Consider the following 21,256-nt stretch of genomic DNA (forward strand, 5'->3'; position numbering starts at 1 on the left):
TCCTCAAAGAGTTAAAAATAGAGCTACCCTACGACCCAGCAATTGCACTGCTGGGGATTTACCCCAAAGATACAGATGCAGTGAAAAGCCGAGATACCTGCACCCCAGTGTTTATAGCAGCAATGTCCACAATAGCAAAACTGGAAGGAGCCTCGGTGTCCATCGACAGAAGAATGGATAAAGAAGATGTGGTCTATATATACAATAGAATATTACTCAGCCATTAGAAACAACAAGTACCCACCATTTGCTTCGAGTGGATGGAACTGAAGGGTATTATGCTGAGTGAAGTTAAGTCAATTGGAGAGTGAGACAATGGTCTCACTCACATGGAGAATATAAAAAATAGTGAAAGGGATTATAGGGGAAAGGAGAGAAAATGAGTGAGAAAAATCAGAGAGGGAAACAAAGCATGAGACTCCTAACTCTGGCAAAGGAACAAGGGGTAGTGGGAAGGGAGGTGGGCGAGAGGATGGAGGGTGATTGTGGGCACTGAGGGGGGCACTTGACAGCATGAGCATTGGGTGTTATATGTTGGCAAATCGAACTCCAGTGGGAAAAAAAAATATACAAAAAAAAAGGAAGTTACCCAATGTCACAATTCTTTACCCCAAAAAATAAATATAAATATGGAATAAAAACCAATTTTTGAAAAATTTTGGTGGACAAAAATTGGCACAAATGAAATAGGATATATTAGTAAACTCTAAGATAGAAGTTTTCATGCAGTATTTAGTTTCCTAAAGGTAACTGATACAGTCTGGGGCATGACGACTTTTATGGTTACATGTGTGTCACATGTACACTTATGGGGCAGAGTCTCACCAGCAAGCTGGTTATGTCTACTGTGAAGCAAAAACTTCTACTAAAGCCTTGACAATCAGTGTTTATTCTATTAGAAATCTGGAAAGTTACTGAAAGAATTGAACCAGGTTCTCAGTAGCAGTTTAACTTGTCAAAAAAAGAACACAGACACACACAAACACACGGAGACACAACGTACACAGAGAAAAGCGAAGTAAAGGCAAAACTCACAGTAAACTCCCTTGGACTGAAGTTAACAAATCAACTAGCTATAAAATAAACTTTTAAGATAGAAAAAGCCTACTTAAATTACATCTTTTGAGATTAAATTATTATGAAATTGAATCTAGACAAGTGTGGAGAACCTACAGCAAAAAGATAAAAGTAGACACACACAGTGTGTGGGTGTGGGTGTTAAAATTTGCAAGTGAATGCTATAAACAGAATAAAACAATGGTTATAGAACGTTGCGTTTGACAGACTGACACTTAGAGAAAGAGGAACCATATGGCTGGTTTGGTCCTAACAGTCTTTGAAAAGAAGGACACTTTATCCATTCTACCTAAAAATAGCTTAGTAGTAATATTCAAACATTTAGCATAGGAGCCATTGTATTCACTTGTTACCCCTAGATTCCTGTTGCCACACCTAAAACACTGCTAGAAGCCCCCGAGTCAGCTGTGAGGAAATTTAGAACTCTACTGACCAGTTCAAAACCCTTTGTGGTAGTAAATTCATTTCTTTCCAAAGTCAACAGATAACTTGTGGGTAAGGGACAGAATCTCAAAGAAATATCATATATACCTATGTCTGACCTTAATGCTGGCCAGCCCTAGGGCTCCATTCTTGTCTTATTGTGTCTTCTTGCTCCCTGAATGAGCTTTACAAACCATCTCTAAACTAATGACTCTAACTTGACATCCAGTAGCTAGGATCAAAAACTTTAGTCAGCCTTGACTCCTCAACATGGTGGGAAGGTCTGTTGGCTCTAGCTTCCAAACATGTCTAGAAACAACCACTTCTCATCATCTCTAGCACTCATTCCCTACAGCAGGCTGCCCTCCTTGCCTACCTGGATGGCTGCCACAACCTCCTAACTGGTCCTTTTGCCCCTTCATAGTATTCTCAAAATAGCAGCCAGAGTGGTCCTCACATGGAGTGATACTGTTTCAGTCTACTCCAAATCATCCAGTGATTCTCCCCTTCACTAGAGAAAAAGCCAGTACTTCCAATGGCCTTAGAGGCAGTGGTACTCTCTGTGATGTGCTGCCCAGATCCCCCTCAGAAAAAACTTATTACCTGGCTGCTGCAAAATGGCCCTCAGCTGTGAGCATATTCAGGGATGGCCTCAGGTGAAGAGTCACCTCCTGCAAGGTCACAGGGTAACTTGCATCCAGTGACTGCATGAAATGAGGTTATCAAGGCCCAGAAGGCTTGCCCCAACACAGGACCACTCAGAAAGGCCACTTGGGGTTCAGAGCTGCTGGTGGTTGGACCCACACTGCAGCTCGTCCTCTGTCTCTGTCCCTGTCCCTCTCCTTCCCACAGGTCTCAATACCAATGGCACTCCCTGATAAATGACTGGCAAACCAAACTCCACCTCAGAGTCTGCTTCTGAAGAAGCCAGACTGCAATGAAGATCAGACATGACCTGGCCCCTTGTGACCTCCCTGACTAACCAGTGTCCCCTGCTTGCCCTGCTCCAAAGCACACTGGCCTTCACTGTTTCTGCTAGAAGACTGGCATGCCTCTGTGGCATAGCTGCCCCTTTTGTTTGGAACAGACTTCCCTAGATATATGCATTGCTTCTTCCCTCATCTCCTTCCTGCTCTGCTTAAATGTCACCTTCCAAATGCACCTGCTTTGACAACTCAGATAAGGCCAGAAAAAAAGAGGGAAAATATAAGGAAGGGCAATTCTCACTTCTTCTAATGTATTTGCTTACCTTTCTGGGTAATGATCCCACTTTGAAGAGATGACTTCACTCATTTACAAAAGAGCTTGAGAACTGCTGCTTTAAATACATAAAGCAGTGCAGGGGTAAGAACACAGGCCCCAATCTCAGACAAGCCCTCTGCAGCCATGTGCCTGGGGCAAGTGACCACTCTTTCAGCCCAAGCAATGCTGGTTGTGAAGTAGGGATAATGATATCCCCTAGACTTCTGAGAAAGATTGTAAGGATCACATGACTTTATGTAGTAACCGGCTATGAAAAGCCAAAGAGATCATGTAATTGCTGGAGTCTGTGGGAGACAGCCCTATGGGCTGCACAGCCAAAAACCCACTAAGAGTACATCTGCAACCTCCTTACACATCAGGACCCTAGGAAGTCATTTTACAAGCTCTGCTGGGCCCTGAGTGGCTGAGAAGTTCCAGCAAAGCACAGGGCTGGGCTTAGGAGAATAAGCACCACACCGAGGGCACTGTGACAACGTAAGGAACACTGCAAGAGTAGCCACCCACCAATGGAGTGTGAACCACTGGGACACAATCCTTATTTTTTGCCCTCCTTGCCCTGACTCTAATTACTTCACTCTTTGTTCTAATCTCTAAGGCCCATATGAGGAAAACCCATAGGATTTCAAATATCTAGGTCTATACATGTGCATCACAAAAGCTTTAAATTTTAAAACCGGTCCTAAGTCTGGTTATTTGAGATTAGAGACCTAAATCTTTCCATGTGTATTTTCAACCCAAAGTTTTTATACTTTCTGTTCCTGTGATAAAACATAACTGTACTTGGCTTAAAAATAAAACAAGAAGTCCTCCCAAATTTCAGCTGTGTTTGTTTGCTTCCATTCATTTTTCATTTACTAGAGTGAAATGTCCTTGCCCATAACCTCAAATCCACAAGCGTGATTAATTTCAGAGGTTGCACTTGAGGCCTGCCAGGCAGAGACAACAGACCACCTATAAACTGGCACTAATGAAAACCACAAAATATAATCTCACATTTACCATTATATTATGCATCTGCCTTTTCAGATTTACTTGCAGATCCCAATATACACCATGTATTTATTCCTGAAGGGAGACTCAGATGAGCTTATGTTTAAAACAGTAAGAATGTTCATTTTATACATATTATTAAAAATTATCCTATAGTTATACATTAAAAATAGTAGTACCATTTATTAAATGATAATAATAAACAGTTCTATAGAGCGATGAGGAAAGTAGACCTTGTCCTAACCAATAACCACAGAGTATGGCTGGGCCAGCCCTCCCGACCCAGGTACTCCATCTGGAAAACTCCCTGTCGGGTGTGAGGAAAGTTTATGGGGGTGGCGGGGTAGGGAGGGGGTCCCCTTGGAAAGTCAGTGTTACATCAGATAGTCCATGGTCTTCTTTAAAGGAACACTCTGCTAGAAACTACCTTTGCTTTCGAAGTGCTCCTCTGAAGGTATCATGCACTCCTCCGAGTTTTCTTCATAGCTTTATACAACTTAATATTCAGGCTAGGGAAACTGGAAATCTCCTCCAGGTCAAACAACTCTTTAAATCTATCTACAAAATTATTTTCTTTCTCCAACCTGAATTTCATGACCCAGAGAATGACAGTAGTTTCTTTGCACAGATGGTCAAAGGTAATGAGGAGTTCTTCCAGGAAAGGGTGAGCGTAGACAACATCAGCTGCCAGGATGTAGTCAAAATTGTTAGAAGACCTGGGGAAGTTCTCATCTAAAGCTATGCCCCAGGAGAGTTCTTTAACCTGAGGCAAATGCTTACATTTCATTTTGGTGTTTCGAGAAATATTATATTGCAGGTTTCCAAGTAATTCAGGTAAATCTGTGGCAATCACATGAGCACCTATGAAGCAAAGAACAGTAGGAAAAGTAACTCTCGAGGGATAAGGTAAAGCAATCAGGTTTCAAACCAACATGCATTTGCAATTCTGCATAATTGCTAACCCCAAGGAAAAGACTGGTCGGTACACACAGGAAGGAAATCCCTTCAAAACAGATGCTAAGGCAGCTTTACACCTCTCTTAAAAAAAAATTTATATTCCTGTGTCACCTTTGCACTCCCTTACAATTTTCTGTTCTCCTGCAATTTTTTTGTTACTGTTGTCCCAGTGGTTCTTTGCTATTTATCTATGACATGCTAGGAGACAAATAAGCTAGAGAAAGAGAAAAATTAAAACATTTGGAATCTTTACTGGAACAATCAGAAGTCACTGTTGAAAAATGCACTGGTTTTTCACCAAAACAATTCTGAGCCCAAGTCATGTGAGGCCAAATGGGTGTATACTGCATCAGGGATCCTGCTGTTGAACAGGAGGGGCTCGGGTGTGGAAAGAGGCTTATCAATGGAATTATGTTGGAAGTATCATGACATCCATGTTTATGCCCAAGTTTTTAGCTTGACCCCCTTACAAGTATGAATCTTCCCATCAAAAGATGCTTAAAACCTAGCCACAACATGTACATAGTATTCCTACAGCCAAAGACCACAGATGCAGGACTTAGAATATTCAGATGAAGATGTGCACAATCTCCGAGTTAAAAGTGAGTAGTAAAAAAAAAAAAGAAAGAAAGAAAGAAACTGGAAGAAGCAAAATTGTAGAAACCAACAGCCAATAAAATTTGGCTCTGTGAGCTGTAGCAGAGCCTGAAAATGTGTCAATAAATCTAGGCTTGATCAATTCCACATCATTGGACAAGAACAGACTGGGGTAAGAAATAGGAAAGCAAAACTGTGAGAGAAGTCTAGTGCAGCTCAGACCACTTAAGAACCCACTCCTTAGTCACCATGACAAGTTTCTCTAGCCATCAACTATATTTTGTGGGAGATATTAAAGTGAGAGGGCAATATGTGTATCATTGGTAGAATCACAGAAATATGTTGTCACATTCTAGTGTAAGTGGGTCTATCATTTTCTTTAATAATAGATTTATTTTTTATTGGTGTTCAATTTGCCAACATACAGAATAACACCCAGTGCTCATCCCGTCAAGTGCCCCCATCAGTGCCCGTCACCCATTCACCCCAACCCCCCACCCTCCTCCCCTTCCACCACCCCTAGTTCGTTTCGCAGAGTTAGGAGTCTTCATGTTCTGTCTCCCTTTCATTTTCAACAAATCTTTTTAAAATCCCAAGATATGGAGGATCCCCCGCCCACTCCATCCACAGTGAATGTAAACTATCTGACCATTAAGATCTTTGGGTCGAGAGGTAAATACCACTAGTCTTAGAATGTTAACTAAACAAAGCTTCCATCTTTGATTATTTGTGTCAAGTTATATAAGCAGCCTTAAAGGATCAATTCTTTTTAATGAAACAAATGACTTCCCAAAAGCACAAAAGTGTTCTTGATCAGGAAGCCTTTAAGTATAAACCCAGTGGTGCCACTGACTACCCATATTAAATGGAATGGTGACTTTAGAAAGCCATATCAGGAAGGAACAATATAAAAAAAAAAAAATAGGGGAGGATTTCAAGGATCCTGTATTTCCCCAGTGTTAAAATTAGGGGAGGATTTCAAGGATCCTGTATTTCCCCAGTGTTGAGAGAGTTGTAAATTGCTAAATCTTGAATTCCTCTCAAGATTTTAGAGTGGCAGGTGTGCACTTCTAAAGACCAGGGAAATCAAGACAGATTTGGGGAGCACACATCAGAGAAGCCAGCTAAATTAAGGCAATGAAGTAGGTAACAACAACAAAGAGACTGAAGTGAATCAGGCTTAGGCATTTGTAGAGACTGTCATACATGTCATGAGAAAAGGAAATGCTGGTGAGACAAGAAGAGAGTCCCCAAAGAATGAAGATGAACTGAGAAAAGAAATTCAAGCATCAATGCCTAAAATTAGAAGCAGATGAGATTGATAATATTCCTTCTCTCTTCCAACAGATGCTTTTTCATGAAAGCATAGGACTTTAAAACCTACAAGGAATGTACAGCTACCTGGGAACAAACATCTCAATCAAGACCAGCAGAGTCAGCAGCAGTAGACTCTGCCTGGACCTTGTGTCCCACATGCCTCCTCTGGCAGCCTGGAGGCCTGAGCACACCTCCCATTAGAATACACTTGTGATTTGCTGCTCCATGAGCTGAATTAATAGAACTTCACAGAAAATTCTGAAACACACCAGTAAGGTGACTTTAAAATTGGTAGTGTTTCCCGGTGAAGCCCATTCAATTAGGCCTAGGTCAGAGTAAAATGAATACTAAAAGCAGCTAATGACATCTGATCATTAAATTCTTTGATCCCATTCAATCAAAAATACCTACTTACCAAGTAAACTTGCCACGATGGAGACTAGTCCTGTTCCAGCTCCAATTTCAATCACGTTTTTATCAACCATATTATAGTGCTTTACATTTGTTTCCAGAAAATAGCATAGAACAAGGGCCTATGAAAGTTTTAAAAAAGAAAAAAGTAGTGCTTGGCAAGTAATAACAGAAAGTAAAATTAAAGTCTATTAGATAAATATACAAAATATACTAATGCTATGACGTGTACACATGTGAATATATGTGTGCAAGTGTACAGATCACCACAGAAAATTATCAACAGAAGTACATCTGCCACTATTGGAGGATATCCTCCACTATTGGAGGATGTCAACATTTAGACTACAAAAAGTCCTTGGGGATTGCTGGGGAGATAAGAAAACTGAAACTATGGAATTCAGTTGCTTACGTTTGATTATCTTTAAAGAAAGCAACTTCTAATAATAATAGTCATTTCAAAGAAGTGTGTGGGATTGGGGCAGACAGTGGAGGAAAGGGGGTGGTCTACACCCTTCATGGAAAACTGGTAAAGGATTGGTGACCTTGTAGAACATTCTGCATGTTGAGACTGACAGATTTCATTATGATTATTTAACTCAAATGGAGCCAGTTGAATGGGAAATAAAAATGTTTGCTAAACTCCCATGGTCACAAAACACTGCAGATGTAAACAGCACTGTATTAACCCTATAAATCAGAAATAGATTTAATTGGTGGAAGCATTTTCCCAATTTCATGATTTCTATGTTTTAGTGTTGTTTGAGGTCACAAGATAGAACTAGGAAACCTTTTTTTTCCTTCCAAATAGTACAAAATAAGGAACAAAACTGGCTAGAAAATCATCGAGATATAGCAAATTTTGTGTGAAATTATACCGATGGCCAAACAACAGCACCATAACAATCCATGCCTTCAGTAATCCGAATCTCCTGACCAACAAAGTGAAATCCCTCCCAGGAGGTGGTTGTTATTAACCTTGGAACAAAACATCTTGCCATGATCTCTGCAACCACTTTCTTGTTGTCATCATCTGTCTTCTCTGAAAGGAAAAGAAAAAGTCAACAGTTGTGATTGTGTTAGTAAAAACCAAGAAAAAGAACCTGATGGAAATGTAGCATTTCTACTTATTCTAAGCTTGAATATTCACTTATGTTAAGTGCAGTGTAATAGTAAGTAACTATTTTAAAATAACTGATGCTAGAAGCTAACAGTTCATACATCCACCAAAGTGAAAATCACCATTATTCGTTTCTGCAAAGTCACATGAAACAAATAATAATTGATATACTTTTTAAAAAGCAGTATGTTTCAAGGACTACCAATCTATTCATCTAGAACAAGAGAAAGATTGGTGATGGAACATAAGATCTTGACTATTCACATAGGCTACACAGTGTAACTAGCTACATCAAGAATATATAGTAGTATATCCTTTATGACCCGCCTTTACCCAGGCAAAAAATATTTAATACCATCCAACAATATACCCCTGTGATATTTTATTATTACTTATTTTTATACCATCACTTTGGGGCAACTCATGGCATCTTAACATCTGCAACATACATAAGCAATTCACCAATTACTGAGCACATATTTAACATGCTAGACCATGTTAAATATATTGTATATGATATTTCATGTAATTTATTTTTATTTCAGATAATTTTTACAAATAATTTAGTCATTCTTATTTGTGATTTTACAGATAACAAAACTAAGATTCAGGGAGCCTTATTAACTTGCCCAAGCTCACACAACTTGTAAATGAAGGAGCCAAAATGTGGGGTTTTTTTTTTTTATTGTTCCAAATCCTCCCTCTCTACTCCTAAAAAGCTAGAATTTTTAAAAACTAGTTGTCTCTAAAAATTAAAAAAAAATAAAAATAAAAATAAAAAAATAAAAATTTACAAACTAGTTATGGAGCAAGATACACATCTTTCTCCAAGTCTGTTTCCTCCTTTGTAAAATGTGAAAGATAAAAGAACCTCCATCTGGGAGATTAAATAAGATGCTATATGTAAAGTGCTTACCACCTTGGCTATTATTATCATTATTACAACTGTTATTACATCTTGGTCATGAAACTAAATTATATAACAAGATCACCATAGAAACAAAAATACTGGATTGTGAGGTACCAATTGAAAATTCCATACTTACTCATAGAAGCAGAGAGTAGAATGGTGGTTGCCAGGGACAAGGGTGGGGGAAATGGGGAGATACAGTGGTCTTTTACACAAGATGAATAAGTTCTAGAAGTCCAATGCATAGCATGGTGGCAACAGTTAATAATAATGTAGACCTGAGGATGCCTGGATGGCTCAGTGGTTGAACGTCTGCCTTTGGCTCAGGGTGGGATCCTGGGATCCTGGGATTAAGTCTTGTATCGGGCTCCCCAAAGGGAGCCCACTTCTCCTTCTCCCTATGTCTCTGCCTCTGTGTGTCTCATGAATAAACAAATAAAAACTTTAAAAATAATAATAACGTAGATCTGAAATTTGCTAAGAGAGTAGATCTTAAAATGTTCTCATCTCACACAAAAGAAAACAGCAACTATGTGAAGTGATGGGTATGTTAATTAACTTGACTGCCATGTTCATTTCTATACATCTATCCATATATATATCAAAACATAATTCACACATATTAAATATACATAATTCCTATTTGTTGATTATGCCTCAATAAAGCTGGGGAACAAAAGAAAATTCTAGCACTAAATAAGGAAGGAAGAATGCACTGGTGAAGGTCACTAAGAGATGGCTTCACAAAGGAAATGTGTCTTAAATTTAGCCTTTGACCTACGACTTGCACTAACAGAGAAGCTATTTATTTCTTACTCCAATACTTAAAACCCATTGACTTTTCAAGTCTTGTTTCTGTTCTCTGAGTCTGACTAGAGTCCTACTGGCTAGTTCTCCCACCTCAGCAGGCCTAGTTCTCTTCAACCTAGTTCTTAATTGTAAAAGAGGAAGTCAGGAAGGGAAGAGGACAGAAAGGGGCGGGGGAGAGAGGAGGGGAGAGGGGGAAGAAGGGAGGAACATACAGACAGATCTACATACAACATTGGAGTCTTGCCTGATGGGAGTGCACCATAACCTGATGGGGGTGATTAATTTACACCTCAGTCCTGAGATCCAAAAATTAGCAAGCAAATAAGTAACAAATACAAGTATTTCCAAGACATTTGGGGGCAGTACAAAAATTTTTCAACCTAGTCTTCATAGAAGACAAGCTCCTCCTAGAGAATTTATTTCCCAAATCTCAAAAGTTAAAAACTTTCAAAATTTCCAACAATGCAATTATTCAAAATTTTAAAACAGATAGACCACTTAAAAAATGTCATAGAATCCACTAGAATGTCACAATGGAAAACACTTTAGATACCTTCCAGTCTAATCTTGTACCTCATGTTTGATGTAAACTACATATCCAGATTGTTCAGCTTCCTTAAATATTCCAATGAGGGTAAATGTGCTACTTCATGAGATACATTTAGAAAATGTGATTATTATTGGGGTGCCTGGGTGGCTCAGTAGGTTACACATCTGTCTTTGGCTAGGTCATGATCCCAGGGTTCTGGGATCAAGCCATGCAGCAGGCTCCCCGCTCAGTAGGGAGCCTACTTCTCCCTCTCCCTCTACTGTTCCCCACTGCTCGTGTGCTCTCTCTCTCAAATAAATAAAATCTTTAAGAGAAAAAAAGAAAATAGGATTATTGAAAATTCTTCTCAATACTAAGCCAAAATCTAACACCACCAATTTTGTTGTCTATTAACTCCTAAAAGTAAGCTCCAAGATAAGCAGACTTTTATTTTTAAAACATGTTCCAAAATTTTAGTGAAGGGGGAAAATATGCACATATAATATAGATAGATATAGATATAGATATATAGATATATATCTCCATTGCCAGTCTAAAAAATTCTGGACTACAGAGTACATAAAAGCCTCAAGAGACTTTCAAACTTCTCCACTGAGGCAAGAATAAGTAGAAGTGACAGTGTTGAGTCCCTAAGTCCTAAGAGAAGATGTTATTTCCAACTCTGCCCTATGAGCTCAGATAACATCATTCCCTAATATTCGGGGAGCAGAATGACTAGACAGAGGTAGATCAAGTTTAACATCATTGAAAACTTCCCTCAGAGGCCACGGTCCCAGGAGGGACTTCCTATCAACATGACTTCCTGCCCTAAATTCTGCAATCCTTTAATAGAGTCCTTCTAAGGACCCACACAGAACCCAGTATTCCCAAAAAAACTCCAACTTAACTGCATGCCACAGGAAGGGCCCAGTCTACATCCACTCTACCACCAGCACAAATATTGACCCTTGACAGAGAGATACAGGAACACAAAACTGATTTTCTTCAGCAAGAGTCACCTCTTCTAATCCATTTCACTGTACTTCTTCAACTATGGCATGCGCTGACGTGAAAGAAGAGCTCTAAGAACCAAATAATATTGGTACTATGTTTCACTGGAACTTGAACTTTCATGATCTTCACAGGCTTTGGTAAGATGAGGTGGGGGAGGGGCACAGCATTTGCTGTGGCAGTTCTTGAGGGAAAAGCAGGAAACAGTAATTGCTTCCTTGACCTTTTTGCGAATGTGTCCTCTTGGGCATCCTTGCATACTCTCTGTAAGTGGAGCACTTTTTGACAAGTCACCCAGGGTATCAGGGATTAATAGATGTTAGAGTACACTAAATCCCAGGAGCATCTCCTAAAGTTCCAATCTTTGATATAAAAACTTTGCCACTGAATATTTACTGCTAGAGTCTGACTTTGCAGTTTCTTTTAAAGGTTAATGGACCAGATTAGTGCTGTTGTCCTCACAACAACAGTGAAATAACAAATGATTTTTTTTTTTTTTACTGTCTTTCTAAATAAACAAAACCGGCCATTTTTTTAGAATGGCCGCATATTTATCTTTAGAAGGAAGTGAGATTGAAAACCATACAAATGAATATATTATTATAATCAAAAATTACTTACAACTCCCAATAAAAAGGATCTTCAAAGAGATTTAATGAAACAATAATCACTATTAATTGCATATATACTTAAAAGAGCATAACCAGCAATCCATATGTGGTCATTCAAAATTAATTATATACTAAGATGACTTTGTATCATACAGAAAATATTATCACGTTGAATAAAATTTAACTGATAATGTTTTATATTAATATTCTCATTTGCATTTAAATACTATATAAACACTACAAACAGTCCTTAAGATAGCAGTCTCATAAAAAATTAGTATAGTTTATAACAGGAAACCAAAATGTACCAAAGTTGGCTGCTTAAAATAATTTGTCTAGATGTAATATTTAGGATTTTAAAAGCAAATACACACATGCAGTTATTTCTACCTTCAAACTTTGCTGTTTTTCAGCATTAACTTTGATTTAAAGATTTTGGGCTACAATTAATTTTAGCAGTAGTTATTTAAAAATTTTAAACAGTCATTTATTTAAATCAAAAAACATGTTTAATATTAAGTTTTAGCAAATCACTACATGATGAAATTCTCTAAACTAAAATATAGTAGAAAGAACTGCATATACATCCTCACATGGGCCTTGTAATAAAGAGAAATCTAGCCCCAAACATAATATTCAAAGAATATTTTCCTTAAAATGCATGCTTAGTTATTTGTTGAATATGGGATTGAAATCTTGAGAAGATTAATGAATGAGTAGATATTCTCTGGCTTTTAGTTAAGATTTCAAGAGCAATTTCCTCCAAAAATTAATATCATTATCATACAATGGAATTCTAATCTACATTTTTGAAGAATATTTTTTTCCACAAATATTCTCTCCTTGTTATCTAGCATTTAAGGCCCTGAGGCAAGTAACTAAAACCAAGTAATGTTACACAAAATGTTGAATCTTGACTTCCCTATATGAAAAGCAGAAGACCGAATACCTGTACCTGTAGATAAAAGCTATCTACTATAAAGTATTATTTTATTAATGAGTTTAATGTTAAAATATAAATATCAAAACAAACTGTAAATAAAACATCAAGACAATATTATAATTATATTGCTATTTTGGGCCTATCTATTTTAATGCTCTTTGATACAAATAAGACTTAACACCATTTTCCTGCTATTAAATCTTTGCTGATCATGAATAAAATCTACCAGGTGCTCTTGTTCTCCTGAGAATTAAAGGAGTTTCAAGTATGAAGTGAAAATTAGCAGGATTCTGCTACATTATGGTGATGCTTTTCTTGAGAGGAAAATCTAACAGTGAATTCACTTCAGAGGTTGGATTGCAGCAAGCCTTCAAAAACAGAAGCTCTGTCTATATTCTTCTCTTTTATACGTTTAAGGTCAATAACAACAATAACAAATGGAAGGGTCAGATCACAGAAATACACCAAAAAAAAAAAATGTCTTTAATAGCTATGACAGGTGAATTTAACCTTCCACTTGAGGGCTGTCATGAAAACCTGTCAGCAAAATTTAAAGTAAAATCTCCTCTACTAAATGAAAGAGACTTGTCATTCAGCTGAATCTTCCATTCAAAGATGAATGTCATGTGCTTCTTAGAAATAGCTAGAGATTTGAAAAAAAGAAAGATGTTAAAAATATTTTCCGATTAGTAAATGCTCACAGGCTAGCCTGAAAGAATTCTGAATGTGTCTGCAATGTCAAGGTCCTGGGCCTGATGTTAAAATGAATTCCTGAGATGAGTTCACAAACATTTTTTGTCTGGAGGTCTGCTTAGTTTCAAGAATACACAGAAGCTGTCACTTTGATCAAGTGGATCAAGTGGATCAAGTGACGCTATATTTACAGAAGAAAGACAATGCACCTTTTACAGGGCTGCTCAGGATGCAAGTGGGAAAGAAAAAAAGAACCAAAATTAGTTGTACTAAAAGTCTGCTGCTGGGACTATTGTGAACACATGTGAATGAAGGAAGCACAATAAATGAAGTATTTCTAAAGTGCTTTGGGAAGTACCAGTGGTTGGTGAATCGAGAGAAGCATTCTCAAGGGGGAGACATTTGAGTATTTGGACGGAAGAAGAAGGGGAGCAGGCTGACAAGGGGGAAGCAAGGTCAAGAGGAGACAGGCCAGGGGGGCAGTCAGAAGACCCCTGGAGCTGGTGTACAAGGTACGTGTTGGGGTATTATAGAAAATAAGCCTAAGGAGGCAGGTTGGGATTGCACTAGCAGGAACAAACAGAACAAATGTTGACCTTTGTTCTCGAAGGTGAGGCATTGGGAGCAGGAACTGACATGAGCAAACTTGTCATTGAAGCACTCACCTCTGACAGTAGCAGCTGAAGACTACATTAGAAGCTCATTAAACCATTATAATAATCCAGGCAAAAGATGCCAGAACTAAACTAAGGCAGGAGCACTGGCTCTAGGAGCCAAGCAGGAAACCTTGAGCCTTTGAAGTGGTGGTGGACCTCCCCTGGAGGGCAACAATTGACACGCAAACTTGACACTCAGACTTGTGTTCTGAAGACATTTGAGGCAGACTGATAATTCAAGAGTGATTTTCATTCAATATGTAAGGAATGTATTAGTCTTAGTTAGCAGATAGTTGCTCCTATCACTTTTTAAACACATAACGTGTGTTGACGAACAATTCTCATATTAGTAATTATATGTGCTGTGGTACTCCAACTACTACATTAAAATTACTGCCTCAGACAGACTATAGTTTAATAATGTCCCTTAAACAGCAAAAGAATTACTCAGATAAACCTTCTTCTTCATAATCCAACTCTAAAGATTTTTTTTTAAGATTTTATTTATTTATTTATGAGAACAGAGAGAGAGAGAGAGAGAGGCAGAGACACAGGCAGAGGGAGAAGCAGGCTCCATGCAGGGAGCCTAACGCGGGATTCGATCCTGGGTTTCCAGGATCACACCCTGGGCTGAAAGCGGCGCTAAACCATTCAGCCACCCGGGCTGCCCCAACTCTAAAGATTTATAAAGGTGTTCATGAAAGGTTTTCACCTGATATCCCTAAATAACACATTATACTGAGTTCTGAGTAGAGCGAGCTGACTGGAGACCAGAAACACAAGATTATCATTACCAATAAGCAAACAGCAAGTCCAGCCAACAGGCCTCAGTTATAGCTAATTCATTCATTCATTCACTCATTTTATCGAGTACCTGACGGAGCACTAAAAACTTAAAGATAGAGCAACATGTAAGTGTAATAGAGATTTAACTAGTTAACTCAAAAACAGAAAGAAAAAGCTCCACATGTTGGAGAGCTCAGAAAAGAATGACCTGCGCCCTGACGATGATGAGTCTGGGAGTCAAATGAGAGAGGACAAGACACATCATGCAGAGAAAACAGCATGTGCAAAAGCCCACGGGCAAAAAGACTCCTGACCAATTTTCCAGTTTGGGAAACTCTGAGAACTAAAATGTAGGATGAGTGGGGGTTGTAACATGAGACAAAATGCTTAGGCCATGCTAAAAAGTCTTAATTTTGTCCTATTGGAAATAATGAAGCACCAAAGAATTTTAGGCTGAAAGCAATTGTGATGGGTATGAATTTTTGAAAAGATCATGCAGCTCTAGAGAAAGACAATAGGATAAAGAAAGAGCTGGCCTAGAGTGGGGGCAGCCAGGTAAGGAGAAGGCACTTACAAGAGTCACAAGAAGAAATGATAAAGACCTGAACTGGGATCCCTGGGTGGTGCAGCGGTTTGGTGCCTGCCTTTGGCCCAGGGTGCGATTCTGGAGACCGGGGATCGAATCCCACATCGGGCTCCCGGTGCATGGAGCCTGCTTCTCCCTCTGCCTGTGTCTCTGCCTCTCTCTCTCTCTCTCTCTCTCTCTGTGGCTATCATAAATAAATAAAAAAAATTTTAAAAAAAGACCTGAACCAAGGCAACTGGTGCTGCCAGAGGGCTAGTGGAGTCAGGAAACATGTTTTGGTAAAACTGATGGGACGTAATGATGAACAATAGAAGGAGGAGGAACTAGGATGATTCTAGATTTCTGAGCAGCCACGGAAATGAAATTGGTATAAACTGAGAAAACATAGGTTAGGCTGGGATGTAAATCTGCAAAGGGAAACTATTTTCTTAATGCATATTACTCTGTGGTATGACACACTGGCCACAGAGTGTGCTGTTCAGATTAAGGGATGCCTCTTGGAGCACTGCTGCCCACCAGCTCCAGTTCTGCCCCTTTGGCTCCTCAGATGCCATGCCTTCCCCTGGGGCTGCTGGCTAGTCACCTCCCTCCTGTTCCATAGACAACACACATCTAGTGGGCCACTGGCTCCCTCTCCTCTCACCTCTCACCTATGTCAGACCTGCACCTCCCAGTCTGATGGCTCTCCCCACCCACTTCCATCCCTTCTTTCTTTATTGTCCACAAACATTTCCCCCAGTGAATCTCCTACACATTTAATCCCATGTTAGCATCAGCTTCTGGAAGGCTCTGACCTGACACAAGGTGGTAAGAAGGACATCAAGTAAGTGGTTAGAGGGGTAGATTTGGGAGTCATGCACAGAAATTACTGAGCCTAGGCTTAGGATAAATCTGCTCCAAGGCCACAGACCCTGTGGAGCTATTTTATAATGCACTGTTATGTGGGCTAAGCAGCTAGAGAGTAGCTATTGGCAACAGGTAGGCAATACAAGGTATTTGGAATAGTTAATATGAATAAGGTTTTAGAGAGCTAAGACCCTTCATGTAGCTTTAGAAACCAGAGAGAGAGGAGGACTATTGGTACATACCACAGTCCTAACTTTAATCTGTGTAAAACTTAGTGACATCCTATAATTCTTGGACCTTCAGGCCAACGCTGAAATAGAAGAACTGGGCTATAGGTTTGTTCCATCTTTTCCAAGCACAAGATACGAAGTATAGGAGTTGGGACAGGAAAAGTCACTATCCTGCAGCACTAAAGAACTGAGTGTTCCTCTGGTCAGTAGAAGTCTTTCCAACAAAATGCCATCTGACTCTGCCCCAACAGCACACACTTAATCTGCCTGCAAACATATTTTTAAAGCTTTAATTAGCTATACAGATGACTATGGGGTGTGTTTTCTCATGTTATAAAATATTTTAATACTTCTTCTGTCTCAACCTTACCCTGAAGTTCTCCCATTTCCTTTGTAATTTGCCAAATTATTATATTCAGAGTTGAAACCAAGCATTGTTACTAATGATAATGATGATGATGAAATTTTATTCATAAACTGCACAGAAATTGCATCTTCATTCAAATCGTCTAAATAACTGGATTCTCTAATTGATTGTGACTTTAAATATTTAGGTTTGCAAAAATCACTACAGTAAAACCATTGTGTTTAAGTCATGTAGGCTGCCAAGACTGGGCATACTCCCAGCTCTCTTGGCCTAAAGATATGCTCACCTAGGTAGAGGCCACCTGGTATGCCTAAAAAAAAGGAAAAAAATATAAATAAATAAATAAATAAATAAACAAACAAACAGGACTACATTTCTTAGAAAACATCTGTGTGTAGATAAAGGAGAGAGAAGAATAAAGAAGACAAGATAATTAAATTTATACAACAAATGTTCTACCAAAACATAGTACCTGCTGTTCAGGTCTACATCTAGAGTGTCTGTCTGCACTTTTTATCTCAAGACAATGGGGATAGTTACATTACATAATCCATGCAAAGTCACTCTTGATACTTAAAATGATGTCAAAATGAGAGATCAATTTCAAATAACTACAATTATAGCAGAATTCAAACTTAAATTCTCCTTATACTGAAAGGTCAAATCATATTATGTATTTGTCTCCAATTAGTGTATCAGAGGAACCATAAACACAAGCTAGAAATGTTTTTATAGTCTAAAATCATCTTTCAGGCAGGCATTCATAAAAACTTGTAGCCTTACACAAAACTATTTTTCATCTCTCTTCCTATCTAAAAAGAAATACCTTAGAAATCACAATTATGTGACTGGAAAAAAATTTATTCTTTTTCACACACACACACACACACACACACACACACACACACACAAAACATCTAAGTACTCAGCAAGTTTGTATCTTTAATTTGTCTGTCAAAACGATTTCTAACATATCATCAGGACCATACATATAGCAGTAGACATTACGCATTATTATAGATATTTTCAGGTTAGCAAACACAAGCCAAGATACAATATGCAATTGAAAAGTCCTCACTGTCTTTAAGACACTAGGGAACACTGAGGAGGTAAGCACTTGTATTCTAGTTAGTTGTTTCTCTTCTTAGAATCAGTCAAATTATATAAAGAAACAAAATAATGTACCTTTTTGAGCTCGTGGATCCATTAAGCGATGAACTAATGGATGGCTGTATATTGATGTTTTCTTGATAATTTCTTGAAAACTAGGCAAATAATACACTAAAATATCAAATAGTAATAATTCAAATGTGTTAAGCGCTTTTATATTTACCTAATAAAGCTTAAGTAACATCAAATATATCACAGAAAATTCTATTAAAATTTCATATACTAATAAACTTTGATTTAAGATAGACCCCCCCCCCCCCCCGAAAAACACAATCTATGCAGTACAAATCAAAATTTGGACACAGGCTTCAGAGTCAGAAATTTTAGAAGCCCCTGGAAGAAGAAAAGACATCCCTCACTAGAGACTCCCTCAGCTATCACAAAGAAAGGCATCATCTTTATATGTACTAGTCAGGTATCAATCTTCACATTTAAGACGTGATTTAAACACTGGGAGAAAATGAAATTTCATTCAGTGTAGTGAAAACCACAGTATAAATAGATGCAAAGTTCACTTGTTTCTATCAGTACATCATTAGTAAGTACCCAACATCTAAAAGCCCAACCATTTTACGGTCTTTGAGTAGCTTTACTTTAAAGAACCATACCATCTCACAAATATATTTAAAATTAAAGAAATTAAAGTATTTTGTGCCTCTCAAATAGAGCACACCAAGTGAATAAGCTTACACGAGCTGTTATTCCAACTTTGGGAAAAGACATTTTGATGTTTGACATCTCAGTTTCGGCTCATATTATAAATAATCACCATACTACCGTGAATTTATATAGTACTCCTTTCTTCCAAGGATCCCAGAACACTTTTCACAGCCACCACATTTTTCTTTGCAGTATGTCTCGATAAGTTAGAAGACAAATTATTCTCCCCTGCAGCTTACAAATGAAGAAAGCACACAGTTAAATAATGTCCCTGAGGTCACCGGCTAAACAACAGCAAAAGTGGTCACGCGTTTTGCTCCCAACTTAGTTCCTCCTCCATCCCCCGCCGCCCCCCCTCCCCAAAAAAAAAACCCACCACGGTCTTTATTACACATGTCTGCCTGAAGATCAATGTTTATTAAATGTTAGGTCCAGACATATTCTAAATGGGTTGGCTAAGTTTCTAGAAGTTTAAAAATTATCATCCACAACTTTGTTTTTCTGGAGAGACCTCTGAGGGTGCTGGAAAGGCTAGCCCCAAAGCATGCATTCAGTTTAGTACTGTACACACTGGCAGTGTTTGCAGGAAGGATTAGGATCCTGACAGCTGCGGCAGAGATTAGGCTGGAATGCCTGTAAATAAGGGGGCTGAAGAGTAGGGATAGTCCACGTGACTGTCTTATGAAGAGAGCTAGAGCCAGGAAGTGAATATAAACCACTCCTACAAGTTAGTGAAGACTGTTTGAACAAAGTGATCCATTTTTTTTAACTTTGATGCGAAGAGCTATTTAGGACTCCACAGCTATGACGTTCAGTGAGGCGGAGGCAGCATACGTTTTATGTTACCTGTCTGGGTGTGAACATCATGTTTAGAATCAGACAACCACAGCAAGATGTTAGAGGATGTGTCCAGTAGTGCTCTGGGCACAGGCATCAGATTACAATTCCTTCCTCCTAGGACTGAAGAGAAAGGCTGAGAGTGTCTGTTACCTGTACACCTGCACATGCATGGCTGCATCTCAGAGTACGTATAAATTTTCCTGGACACTGAAAATATCCTTAATAAGAAATTTTTACAGGTAACAAAATCAAGCAATAGTGTGAAGTTAAATAAACTTAGAGGAGCGTCGGTACAACTTCTAAAAAATACTTTCTAAAACATAGTTGACTTGAAGTCACATTAATATACTGGACAGGACTAGTAGTCTGGGAGCCTAATTTTAATGAGTACTGTCAATAATTTGCTTGTGATTTCAGGCATTTACTCAATGTGTTTCTTGGCTTCCTCACCTATAAAACAGGGAGGTAAAAGGTACTTAATATATATTTGCAGGAGGAATATAGTAGGTAAAAAAAAACATTCTGCAAACTGCAAAATCTTAAACAATGAAAATTATTATTCATACTTAATTCTGGGCAGAGGACATTCTCTTTTTGGCTTTCTTTTAAACAAGAATAAAGAACCATTTAGTGAATAAAAATTACCTTTTTCAGGGAGCTATTTAGAAGATCATGAAACCTCAGTGCTAGATTTCTTAGGCCAAATCCCTAAATCGAGCATTTAAACTGGCATAGTGATAATGATTATTTCAGTTCCACTGAACTGTTTGAAAAGTACATAGAGACCTCTGCCTCCACCTCTAAGTTGCTTATAGCACACATCTGCATCTGAGAACTAGAAAAGCAGATTACACACACACACTCTACAGGTGAGGAGAGAGCTGCCAAGGCAGCTGAGAATTCCGTTTTTGCTGATTATTTGTAATAAAGAGACTGAGAAGCCAAAAGGAAGACAAGGCAGGATGCCAGCAGAACTTCAGGTGATCACACAGAAGTGGGGAAACAAAGAACAGTGTTTGGAGCTGGCAAGGCAGCCAGGAACTGGGAGCCCAAGATCCCAGAAAGCACAGAGAAATAAACCCCACACTCAGCACTAATTCTTCACTCAAGGCATTTGCTCAACAAGATGTTAGGATAAGAGGCTAATTTTCCAAGCAAAGAGTAGCTGAACACAGATCAAAAATCACAATAAGAAACACCCCAGCTATCAGTTGGTAACCCCTGGAAAACTACTTTTTTAGTAATGGGGAGAAACTAGAAGATGGAATCTTACAAAGACAGCAAAACAGCCTTGAATCCACCGGGTCCTGATTATAGTCAGATCTTCCCTGTGCTGCCAGCCAGAATACCTTCTGGAATCCTCTGCAGAGAGAGATCCACATCATCTATAATTTTTTATACACAATGTCCAGCATTCACTCAAAGTTTACTAATCATACCAAGAAACAGACAA

At 38.6% G+C, this 21,256-nt stretch overlaps 1 protein-coding gene across 1 annotated transcript; it reads right to left on the reverse strand.

The window, feature by feature from the left end:
* Window positions 1-530: 530 nt before the first annotated feature.
* Window positions 531-19,302, reverse strand: LOC121477122. Its single transcript, XM_041731346.1, has 6 exons — window positions 19,081-19,302; window positions 18,319-18,414; window positions 17,420-17,443; window positions 7,914-8,077; window positions 7,040-7,157; window positions 531-4,614 (listed from the first exon to the last, which is right to left on the reverse strand). Exons 2-6 carry the CDS (start codon window positions 18,338-18,340, stop codon window positions 4,211-4,213), a joined length of 732 nt encoding a protein of 243 aa, XP_041587280.1. The 5' UTR covers window positions 18,341-18,414; window positions 19,081-19,302; the 3' UTR covers window positions 531-4,210.
* Window positions 19,303-21,256: the final 1,954 nt, after the last annotated feature.

Source organism: Vulpes lagopus, chromosome 16 (genome assembly GCF_018345385.1).
Source record: "Vulpes lagopus strain Blue_001 chromosome 16, ASM1834538v1, whole genome shotgun sequence".
NCBI classification, from domain to species: Eukaryota; Metazoa; Chordata; class Mammalia; order Carnivora; family Canidae; genus Vulpes; species Vulpes lagopus.

Bases quoted from the DNA above. Each gene is read 5' to 3' on its own strand.
- LOC121477122 (XM_041731346.1), bottom strand. From the start codon at position 18,340: ATGGATCCACGAGCTCAAAAAG. The intron at 17,444-18,318 runs GTACATTATTTT...CCTTTTTTTTAG, and splicing joins GGATCCACGAGCTCAAAAAG to GCATACCAGGTGGCCTCTAC. The intron at 7,158-7,913 runs GTATAATTTCAC...AAACTTTCATAG, and splicing joins GTGCTGTTGTTTGGCCATCG to GCCCTTGTTCTATGCTATTT.